Raw genomic sequence first — 12,582 nt, forward strand, 5'->3', positions numbered from 1 at the left:
TTTTTGTTTACAAACACATTTTGTATACTAAATAGAATTATGTTATTTTCAAATCAAACACTCAATTAAAACAAAATATATGCCAATTCTACATTCATTTCAAATATATGAATGACACTTAAAACTTAAAGTCCGGCGTAATCAATGATTTCGTGATCATTGTGCCTCCCACTCAATATTCGTAATATTGAATGAAAAACCTGTCGTGAAATAATGGTTAGTGATTTGTGACAAACAAACGATACGTTTGAAATGCTATTTTTACACATGTCTGATTAAAAATTCAGTAAGTAGTAATTCATTGAAAGTGAAATATATGTATACAGCAATCCACTATATTTCGGTCATTCAGCTAAGCCTAAAAAGGATTATTTTGCCAGCTTAGTCGTTTTACACCGCTGCCTCCATATGTTGAAAAAAGTGAATATTAAAACTAAGCACGCACACGTGTTAAGTATTTACTTTAGAATAGATTTCGTAAAAGTTTTTACATTTGCTCAACATAATGAAACTTAAAACTGTTTAGCCTAAAATTTTTCACAAGTAAGTTTATGAGAAATAGAGATACTGGTAAACTACTTTTATTTTTATACAATAAAACAAGAAAAATCTTCAAACATTTAGGGAAAGTTGCAAAATAAAGCGAAACATATTAATGGAAGGACACCTAATTTCAGTTATAAAAATTCAAACAGCATGTTACCAGCTTCACTTTTCCAGATTCTATCACTTGTTTCAACAAGTTCACCGTTTTTGCAGGTTTCTTCCAGCAGTAAACTTCAATTTTGTGGAGATCCTGAATAATATACTAAATATTAATCTTCTTTGATTTGCATTTTGGTATTGCTTTAAATTTTGGCATTCTGCCGATAAACTTGAAATTCTTAACGCAAGTTATAACTTTTGTATTACAGTGACAGTTTTGATATTTCTCCATAGTGTGGTCGATAAGGAAGTTTCTTTTCATTTTCTGATAATTTGATGGTATTTGCATAATATAAGTATCATTTTATCGGTTGTTTTATAACGACTATTACTGTTACGAAAACAAAGTAAAATATAACAAGCTTTTAGTTTTCTAAATATATAGTTAATGCCTTTTAACTAATAAGATATGATTCTTTTGTAGGAAAACTAAATATAGCGGTTAATGTTTCAAACCTTTCAACTGTTTTCCATAAATGTTAAGCGATAAATACTTCATGGTAGAAACTACTATCGCTTTTGACCAGAAAATATATGATTAAGGAAATATCTACTGATTTCAAAGGCCAGTGCTTTTCATACTCATCTTTATCGACATAATCTCGCAACAAACTTTATGTGAGAAATGCCGAATAGTTGACGGAAATTCACTTTTTATACATTCTTTCATAAATAAAAACCTTCTGCTTGTTATGTCCAACTTGCTTCTGAAAAAAATGACGAACGACAACCATAACATCTATGTTTTGTCATGTCGATTAAAAATAGACGATATTCATCATTCGTCTACACACACAAATTATCATAGACAAGTATTTTCACTCCCTCCCCACCTAAATACACATGTGCGAAAAAGCACCAAATTTCTGTCTCGTGTGTTAAAATAATAATTACTAAACGTTATTTAACGCTTTGGGCTACCGATGTTTATCGATGAAATTAATGCAGAAATTTGGTATAAAGCTAGTTACATGCATCTTTAGCATATCCATAGGCCCCCAGTGGCACAATGGTATGTCTGCGGACTTGCACACTAAAAACCGGGTTTCGATACCCGTGGTGGGCAGAGCACAGATAGCCCATTGTGTAGCTTTGTGCTTAATTCTAAACAAATAAGCATATCCATTAATCCGCTAAAAATTACTTTTGCATCCTCCTTATTTTAAGTGTATAAATGGAAAAGTCTATGCTTGTACATTGTTCTTCTCACACAAGTTTTAACAATCACTGATCTTTGTTGTTGTTTTTTTAATTTCGCGCAAAGCTACACGAGGACTATCTGCGCTAGCCGTTCCTAATTTAGCAGTGTAAGACTAGTCATCACCACCCATCGTCAACTCTTGGACTGCTCTTTTACCAATGAATAGTTGGATTAATCGTTACTTTATAACGCACTCACGGCTAAGAGGGCGAGCATGTTTGGTGTGACGGGGTTCAACCCATTTCTGGTATTTATAAATAACTTCTCAAATTTATTAAGAAACTTGACATCTATTTGCCTACATTATTAAAATTTTCGATCTTAACATCATGTGCCCTCCAGTTAGTATCTAAATTACGAGTCGAACGCCTTAACCCACCTGGCCCACTGATCTTTGAAAAAATGGACTGAAACCAACATCTTACTCTAGCTTACGATAGTTTCATTTATTGAAATGTGAGTGACTGTAATAACAGTTTTAATGAAATAGATCAATCATCGTAGTTCCATGTGATGCTTCAGTAACATCAAGAGAAACGTACAAACCCAACAGCCATTCAATCTATTCTTTCACTGTGCGTTTTGCTGGTTCACCTATAAGGCTTTGGTAATATTTGATGACATTGTTTTAAGAGATTGGAACAGCCAATTTCTTCATACGTTACAACACTTACATGGTAAACATACGTGCTTCGAAACTGATAACGTACACATCGTTATCTGTCTAAAGCAGTGGCTCCCAACCAGGGGTGCGAGATAACATTTGTTTTGACCATCTTCACCTTTATTCTTAAATAAATAATTACTGTGAGGTGTGCGAGAACATATTAAATTTTTTTAGGGGTGCGGGGCATAAAAAAGGTTGGGAACCACTGGTCTAAAAAAACATTTCGCTAAACCAACAAATCTTTCTTCATGCTATCAGTACAAACACAATGTCAGCTGAGAAAGTTTGGTCAGTATTCTCACTGAATTCACAATCAGACTTTATGGCGTAAGTAAAACCTACGAAAGAATATTAGATAATTCATGTTAAAAAAAAAAAAGCCGTGTTTTGTCCTTATACCCAGGTTAATCTAAATCTCACGAATTTTACAAGGCCTACCATCTTGTCTGAACAGTTATACCTGTAGTTTGTCGTCCTACCTTTAGCTCAAATTAGTGTCATATAATAATCTCAATTTGCCTAGGTATTACTACAGTTAGGTTCATCTTAATTTCATGTTTCATTTGCATTTCATACGCCACACTTTCACTACAGTTCGTAACTCGCCTCACTTTGAACCAATTACTACCATATCTTAAGTTATCAGACTTGGTTTAACACATTTAACGTCATTAAGCGAACTTGTATTTTTCAACACACTCTATGTCACTGACCACAAATTTTAAAATCCTTCTCAGAAGTAATATCGCTCTGATAAATTCTTCTGCATATTTTGTACTTCGGCCGTACATAATACACAATAACAACTAAGACTTCACGTATTTACAGGTTAGTGAAATTTGGCCACAATCTAACTTCAGCCTTGTAGAAAATAAAGCCACGTATTTTTGTAGCTTCAAAATTAACTTCAGAAACAGAAACTAAAAATTTAATACACTAGAAGATTGTCTTCAAGCCTTCTTGTGAAATACACGAATATGACACTGCTTAAATTCTTTTATTCCCTTAAGTACATAATACCTACCTCCCCTCGCGTATTGTAGCACCATCATATAAATAGTGTTTTAGCTTTGAAAAATTTGACACCAAGTAAATGTTCACGGAAATAGGTAAGCGTATTTTATACTAAACTAAAAAGTCATAAATGTCGCATATTAACATGCAAACATTGGAGGAAAATACGCAAATTATTATCTTACTTAGCACTTTCAAAATATATTCATTTGTGAAACATTTCCCTACATTACTAGCAAAACAAATTCATATTAATACGGTGAAAAAAATATAAGTGAGATAAAACTAACAGTCCAACCCCACAAATGTTTCTTTGTGTATCTAAAAATAAATCTGGCACTAGAAGAATGGTTTATTTACAAAGATAGCAGGGAAAGAGTTAAAAAAGATAATAACACGATACCTAAAAATTCAAAAATTTACAATTTTTTGAACATGTTTTTAAATTGGAGATTTACCAGTTTGGCTGAAAAACCTCACTTTTCCTTTGAGCCACGAATTACATCATCAAGGGTTATGTTAAATAAAAGTGTGATTAACTTTTAAGGAATGTGTTTTATTGACAAAATCTCTAAGGGCTTAGTTAAATTTTCATTCCCTATGTTCAACATGAAGTGAGCTCATGCTTTAAAAAACAAACAAACAAGCTTTTAAAACGACTATGTAAACACTGAAATTAAATCCTGCTAATAAATAATAAGAACAAATACAGATGGCCACAGGACCATGACAAAAATTCAAAGCTGCATAGATCAGACTATTTATTTACATACATTTGTATAAAAACATTTTCATGAACTTTCCATTTCAGTTGAAAGGAGCATTAGAAAACATTTCACAGAAACAATTAAGGCCTACAGGTGCAAAAACTGTGTTACGAAGATTTTACAATACTAATGGATTCTGCAGCACCTTCATTTTCTATCTCTCTCAATATCTCTGCTCCAGTAAGAATGTGGATCTGGTGGTTTTGATGAATCTGAGCCAGCTGCTCTGGTGTAGCATGGATCACTTGTACATCTCCATGCTCTGTACTGATCATCTAATAAAACATTCAGTTGTACAACTGTTAGGATTTTTTTCCATTCAAATAAAAGAATATTCCAAACAGCTTTGCTTACTAACCGCTATATATATAAATCTTACATAGTTCTTCCTATGTTTGTGACTAGAAATAAACAGCTTTATAACACCAAAATGAAGTTCTCTTATTTAATCAGACACTCAACTTTTCACTTTTTTGAAGATCTGCACTGTCAGTATTGGTTTCATTTTAGTGAATGCTCCTGAAGAAATTTAGTGAAATGCTGTGTGTCTAATTAAAAAAATAATTATTGCAATTTGATGTTATACGGTTATTTATTTCTACTATTAATACGTCTTCTATACACCAACATGCACTACAGAAATTAACTAATAGATTTGTTCAACCCTTCTGATAACTTTTATACAATCATACAGGCACTGAAAAATTATTTTGGACAGTAGCATACAAAAACAGTATTTGAAATCATAACAGATACCACATCTGATAAAGAATACCATATACATTATCATAAAAGAAGAGTACTATTCCTTTAAACTTTCATGTTGGTCTACATTGTTCAGAATTTTAACTAAATAATTTTTTACTGTTCACACAGTAAACTGACATAGCTGGCTTATTGAAAGAAATACCAACACAGAAGTAACTTTACCAGGCATAATCCAATTTTCTGATGATGCTGATTATGTATAACTTTTTCATAAATTAGAATTATGATAAAGAAAAATTGAAATGTATGATAATTAAACAGAAGCTAGCAGCTCAGAAGAGAAGATACACACAAAAAAAGTCATCACTGGATCCCATTCTGATAAATTTAGCTGACAGGCAACTCCTTAAGTTTTGTTTATTACTCAATGTCAGAAATGAATGATGAAAACTATTTAAGGATCAGAGTCATAATGGTTGAAATACAATGGGACATTTTCACTCAAGAAACATTCGTGTTTAAATAACAATAAGAAAACAAAATTTAATGGGCTATGTTTTTGCAACTGTGAGAAAAATAGCAGAAGAGTAACCTAACAGTAAAGAATGACCTGTTGAGGTGGGTGTTGTCCATTAAGTATGTAATGGTAAATGTAAGAAATATATCCAACCCATAAATTTTTTTTTGGCCTGTACTAAACATTTAACATGATTTAGTGTCATTCTGTTTAGAGTTAAGGCATAATGACTTTAAAGTTCTAACCTGCGATGCACACTGAAGAGGTACAGAGACTCCAATCTCACTGGCTTGTTGAATAGAAACAGGTACAGTTTGTCCTACCGGAATGCTTTTCCCCAAAAAGATATGATTTTCTGTTTTAATTTTAGGCTCAAACTCAAGTTCGTGCTGAACTCCAGAAGGTGATTCTGGTCCAATCAGTTCACCACTGGATGATGCCACATGAACGTATGTTTGTGGAACCCTAGTTATGTAAATAAACACACAACAGTCAATATTACCTCATTCTCCTCAATATATAATTTGTATTTTTAGTTGTAACTGAAGGTTCATCTATGCTATTTATAAGAACAATGGTTTATTCTTATTCATGACCTTAGCCCTAACAATCTCTGGTTGGGTGGTTGGAATTCAGTGGCACAAAACAGCTAACCTATTCCCACCAAACAACCATTAAAAAGGTAAAGAGAAGTAAAACTCATAAAAACTAAAAACAACACAAGTTAAAACCTAAACAATACCAAAATTCAAGCCATTTCTGCTTGTTGCAAACACTATCAATAGAATTATAGCTAAAACATTTTTGTGTTTAGCTCTTAGAATGAAACTAAAAGCTAATTTATATTAGGTAAAAATGTTTACACTATTTTAATTCCTGAGTAGTTGGGGTTGTTTGAAACAAGATTTTGAATCTTGAATTTAAATTTTATTTACATTTTTATTTTATATATTGTCTATAAATTGTAATTGAGGGAAGAATTATTCATGATTTACTTTTTGTTCATGATGGTTTAAAAACTAATTTCAAATTTAAATAAAATGAGCATCAATGAACAAGATAAGACCCTCATGCAGACTTGTTAAAATTTTAATCACTGTATCATTAAGTATCAGCTAAGCTGCATTTTATTTTCACCAAAATACTCTTGCAAAATATCAGTCAGTTAATGTTTACTAGATGGAGAAACTGATACTACTCATGTTTTTTGACAGTTCAATTTTCAGCACTATGTTATGTCTAGAGTTACTAAAGTAGCAATGACACCATGAATACTATAACTGGATCTTTTATTCTCAATGTTTTGATTACAAGTCATCTTCAGAATCATACCTCGATATCTTACGTAAGGCATTTATACAAATTTCTTCAACTGAGTTCCTGGTTGCTTGCTGCACCTTGGTTGGTCCACCATCACTGTCTGTCAAACACCATTTGACCAATCAGAATTCTTTTCTCATTTTACCATGTTTCCAGTTACTTCCAGTTGTAGAATCCTTCTATGATACTTAAGTTATTTTCTAGTAAAATGTTAGCAGTATCCATTTCTTTTTTCTGTTGTATTTCCATTCCTTTTTTGAGAATTTTGGATTTCTTCCATTTGTACATGTGTCTTGTTGCCCCTGTATATGCTGCTGTTGTAATGGTTGTATTGTGCTTTCTGACATCTGCCTTGTGTTCATTTAGTCTTGTAGTTAGGACCCTGCCAGTTTCATCCATCGACTTTATTGCATCCCCCACAATGAATATAGTACACTATACTGCTGTCTATTGTGTGTTACTGTCCTTTACCATCTCTCTAATTTTATTCATTTTCTTTATCACCTCTGGTTATTTGTTGTGGTATAGAACAATAACAGAATGGAAAACAGCATAGTATATTACATTCAGAGGTGGATGTCAGAAAGCACAATACAACAGTAGCACACATAGGGGAACAGGACACCTGGACAAATGGAAGGAATCCAAAATTCTCAAGAAAAGAAATGGAGGCTGCTAACATTTTACTAGAAAATAACTTAAGTATTATAGCTGGAGCTACAACTGAATGGAAGTGACTGCAAGCCTGGTAAAATGAGAAAAGAATTCTGATTGGTCAGGTGGTGGTTGACAGTGGATCAATCAAGGTGTGGGAAATGTCAAGGAACTCAATTTGTGAAATTTCTTGGTCAAAAGATTGGAAATGAAAGATCTGATTGAAGCATTCATAGTTTCACTGTTACCTACGTATTCATTTGTCAACACGAATAATACTTAAGGAGTTGTTAATACCATAGAAAGTACACGTAGCTTTCTGGCACCAGGTTATACTGTTACTTATTAATATGAGGCATTTCTAAATTATTGCTAAGAAGAGAAGTTCTACCAATAACAGAAGCAACTCCTAGGAAATACTGATATATGTATGTATGTGTTTGGCTGCAAGTTCTATTCAACAACTTGTAAGCATCTCGTCAATAATTTTCCAGTCAGTTGGAAAAATACAATTTCCACAAAACTTCAAAGTTATTTTTTAGTACTCTATTACTGTTTTTGATATTAATAACAAAAATAAGTCTCCATTGCTTTGAAAAGACACAATTTTTCACCTGTTCCGAAAAGCTTTCACAGTTAGTGGCATTCCCCTCTGCTTTCTACGGAAAGCTGTTCGGCATTTGGAATCAAGATTTTGCTGAATTCTATGCCAGTCTTTTGCAGATATATGAAACTTATACATAAGGTGGCCTGGAAAAAAAAAGCAACCCTTTATTCATTCTAAGAAACATTATTTGGAAAACTTGGTGTATCTTAATTTTAATCAAAACAAAGTTAAAATTTAATTGTTCTAGAGAAGTATTCTTACATCTCAACACTGTCCACCATGGAGACTCAAATCTCAGATTTTAGCATTAGGTGTTCACAAACTTACCACTGACTTATTGGGAGATCCAAGTATGGAATGAAAATGTATGAAAGTATTTTTTAAAAATCACAATGTGGAAATATGTCCAAACTTATTAACCTTCATAATAAAAGTACCATACATATAAAATACATCTAAAACTCAAAGATATCAGAACCATATAAAATTCAGATATAAGTGAATAATCAAGCTATACGTATGACAAAGGTTATAAACTATATTAGAAAAACGCGCTGTTCTCGTACACCCAAACAAGACCATCACATTGCATTAAAACAAAAAATCTATACATTCAAAAAACAGAAATCTGCATACTTAAAATCATAAATCACTTAACAAGTTAGGTAACATTTTCAGGCACAACATATCTTATATACTGTACAAAAAAGGATTTAAGAAAGAAAGAAATACAATATTAACAAATGAGAAAACTTGTTAACAAGAGTGAAAATCTGTTTCAACTGAAGAAAATATTGAGAACAGTTGCTTACATTTAATGCCATATATTTTTAAGGGATCTAGCTGTTTTTTGCCATGCCTTCCTGTACCTGAGATGTTAGAACAAGCCTGAGTGTCCCGATCAAACAGATAATCTAATAGAGTAAGAGCCATCTTCTCTGGTGTGGCACAACTCTGGTTAACTGCTTCTAGATCACTAGCAAAATGAAAAACCTACACTGTTATTACACACATGAACTGTAAAAGTTTCAGATTGAAAATAAAGCAAATTTAAAGAAAGTGTTGTTCTGAAACTAGTAGAAACCATGAGAAGAGGAGAGAAAAAGGTACTTTATAAAATCACTACAAGAAAACAAAGAATTTTCCTTAAATGAAAATGTAAAGACTGCACAATATTGTGTGAACATTACATATCAACTCTAAGAAGTGAATTCAGGTATTTTAATTGTCTAACCTTGGATTGCTTAAAACATAAGTTATAAATTGCATATCTATCCATGTTTAGGAATGAAAAAAATAATCCTTTATTTTAACCATTTTACAATGGGCTAAGCATAATATACAAGAGAACGAAAACACATTTGCATACACCAAGTATTTATACTATAATTTTTTGTGCAGTTTGTGTATCTTCACAAAATTTGGTAAACTTTTAGTAAAGATTGCAAATTTTTTGTACACAAAAATTCAGGTTTTTCTAACAATTTGTTTGTAAAATTATCAAGTCTGTTTTGTTAACAGTCTGAGTATGAATTATTTGTTATGATTAAAAACTATTCTTCATCCAAAATCTCAAATATTTGTGAGATCTCAAAAAACATTCTAAATACATTTAACATTTGTTTTTAGTGTAACACTATATTTTGTCTGTTATTTTCTCTACAATAATTATGTGGAGTGTGTAAGGTCGACCAGCATCACAACCACCATAAAAAATGTAGAAAATAAGTTACGCCTATTTCATTCTAAAATGAATACAGACTATAATACAAAAATACAAGTGTTTAGCCTAAACAGCGCAAGTCTCATAACATAATATATTTACTATTTTTACAGTGCTGACCTCCCATTCATGCCTGATTAACATTAAAGAACTTGCATTGTCACAGTGTACATGAACTCATATTACCATATTTAATAATATAAAACTGACGTTTAGTATTTACAAAGTGACTCTGTCTTAACTGTATTTTAGTGGACCAGTATTTGGTACAATTCAGTCACATTTCAAGTATTATACATTATATATGTATATAGGTTATTAATATTTAGAAATTCGTTATTAAACTTTTGTTAAAATATAGAACAATAAATAAAGTAAAGAAAACAATTATCTTTTAAAGCTCTGACCTATGTACTAGGTTGCTAAGCCTTTTAAAATTTTGCACATGGAGGATGTGTTACATATACAATTGAATAACCAAAAAAATCCCAAATTACTATATCAATACCATAGAATTCCACTATAATTTATCAAGCTCAGTAAATAAGCTGTATTTTAGATTAAAGAAAACGAAGAAACGTCTAGCAGGATGAAGACACAACCTACCTCCTTGAAATCTTAGTTTGAAAGACCAAGGTGGCTTTCTAAAACATTAAAATGGCTGAAAAACCACTAGGGAGACATTCTAAGCTGTTGATTAGTTATTCATGTTATATACCTAAGTAAGGGTATACAAGAGATCATTTCCAAAGATGGAAAGAAGTGAACAGAGCCACTGTGTTTGATTCAGTACTTAGACCATATCTCAGCAAAATGAAAAGATACAAGGTTCTTACTTTATATTCTAGCTTGTCAATATTGGTGATTTGAGTTCCTAATTTATATGAAACTATAAACTTAGTACTCTGACATCACAAACATGACTTGAACTAGTACTGCATTCAATTCACAAACTGATGTGTTTTTTTAATGCTTACTTTTATACCAAGAAAGAACTAATGATAACAGTAAAATATGAATTATTTTCTACAAGCTGATACCAAACTTACTGGTACTAATTCATAAAATAGTAGTTCAATAAAATTTTGAATAGAAGTCAACAAACATTATGCATGATCTTTGACCCACATCTTGTCATGACAAGGTTAAAGCAAACAGTTTTGTACAATGAATACACAGACAGACTAGTGTAAGGTAATTATATTAATGTAAAGTGACAACAAAGAAAATATAACATAGAAGAAACATTTCTTGGCTGCATTCCTTACATAATCATAACACATTTTTATCATTCTATTAGAACTCTAAATACAAACCTTCTTTTTGTAATTCTTAATATTAAGTCTAATTTTATGGCACAAATTATTTTATTCAATGTTACGTCATATGTCCAATAAAATAGCAGTAACCAATTATCTTATTCTTCTTATATACTGTTTTCTGATAATTTTACTCATAGCCTAATCATGATTGGATTACATTTCTAATAACATCCCCACAGAAACACAAATTGTTTTTTATCATTTCTTTTTCTTCATTCCAACACTTTTAAGTTAACTGTCATTCCTTTATTTCTTGGTGAACTGAGTTGAATACAAACAAACACTGTTTTTTATCAATTTAGGCCTTTGTTATGATTTTATGGGGATCAGAGAATAATAATAAACTTATTTATTACAATTATTTCACTCTATTTTAGTCAACTTACATGGGATTTGGTACAAAGATTCTTTTTATAGGTCTCAAACAAACATATAAAACTAAGTTTTTTACATTTGCTCAACTTTAAGTAAGGAAAGCACAAATGATGATTTTAATGAATTATTCATGTATAACGTCAGACAACTTGTATGGGTTTGATACAAAAGTACCTTCTTGCTGGTCCCAAACAGTGAAATAATTTTTAATTTTAACCATTTTGTTGGTGTCAAAACTTGACCATGTTGGGATTGTGTGGCAGAGACATGTTGCATTTGCCCACATATGTTGGCCTCTTAATTTGTCAGAGCCTTTATCAAAACAAGCTAATCAAATGAAAGTAGACATCTGTAATAATAAAAGTGACATAAATCTGGTATCCATTACATTCCAGTAACACTGCAAAATTTTGTTGCTAGTGTTTGTCAACCTATGATTTTGTCGTAACATTGGAAAAAAATTTTTATCACTGCTTATCTAATGCCTTTTTTTTCTTTCTCTTCTTTCTACTTAAAGCTTTATGCAATCATTGCAGTGCCCAAATGGAAAAATGTTAAAGACAGATCAAACATTGTAATTACATAGCAAATAAAGATAGTGGGTCAAATATATCATATGTGCATGATATTATACACTTCCAATAAGATGAATGTAATGCCAGAGAACTGAAATAAGTATATTGATGATTATAAATAATCAGTAATGACGAGAAAACCCACTTGGAAAGAAAAAATATGTATGTAAAACGGCTGATTTGGGTTGAGAATTTTTCACCTTTGTGAACCTGATGATGACTGAAGAAGGTCGAAATGTTGTTTGCTCCTCCACATAAAAATTTTCTCAACCCAAACCAGCCATTTTTACATATATATGATGATTATAAACTTTCCTTGAGGAGGAAGAAGAAAAATTTCTGTAGTGTGAGTAACTGCCACAATGTTTACAGTAGATCACCAGATCAGTCATTATATAAAACATCTGTAGCATCAGTTGCTCATATA

At 31.6% G+C, this 12,582-nt stretch overlaps 1 protein-coding gene across 1 annotated transcript in view; it reads right to left on the reverse strand.

The window, feature by feature from the left end:
- Positions 1-4,333: 4,333 nt before the first annotated feature.
- The window catches only part of LOC143239164 (protein BANP-like), a 33,702-nt gene continuing 25,453 nt past the window's right edge, over positions 4,334-12,582 (reverse strand). Inside the window, exons 8-11 of the mRNA XM_076480020.1 lie at positions 8,973-9,136; positions 8,168-8,303; positions 5,825-6,044; positions 4,334-4,629 (exon numbers count right to left, since the gene is read on the reverse strand). Of these exons, the coding sequence (XP_076336135.1) occupies positions 4,462-4,629; positions 5,825-6,044; positions 8,168-8,303; positions 8,973-9,136 (688 nt within the window). The 3' untranslated portion in view covers positions 4,334-4,461. The remainder of the gene's footprint in view (positions 4,630-5,824; positions 6,045-8,167; positions 8,304-8,972; positions 9,137-12,582) is intronic.

The sequence above is a fragment of the Tachypleus tridentatus genome, chromosome 13 (assembly GCF_004210375.1).
Source record: "Tachypleus tridentatus isolate NWPU-2018 chromosome 13, ASM421037v1, whole genome shotgun sequence".
Taxonomy (NCBI): Eukaryota; Metazoa; Arthropoda; class Merostomata; order Xiphosura; family Limulidae; genus Tachypleus; species Tachypleus tridentatus.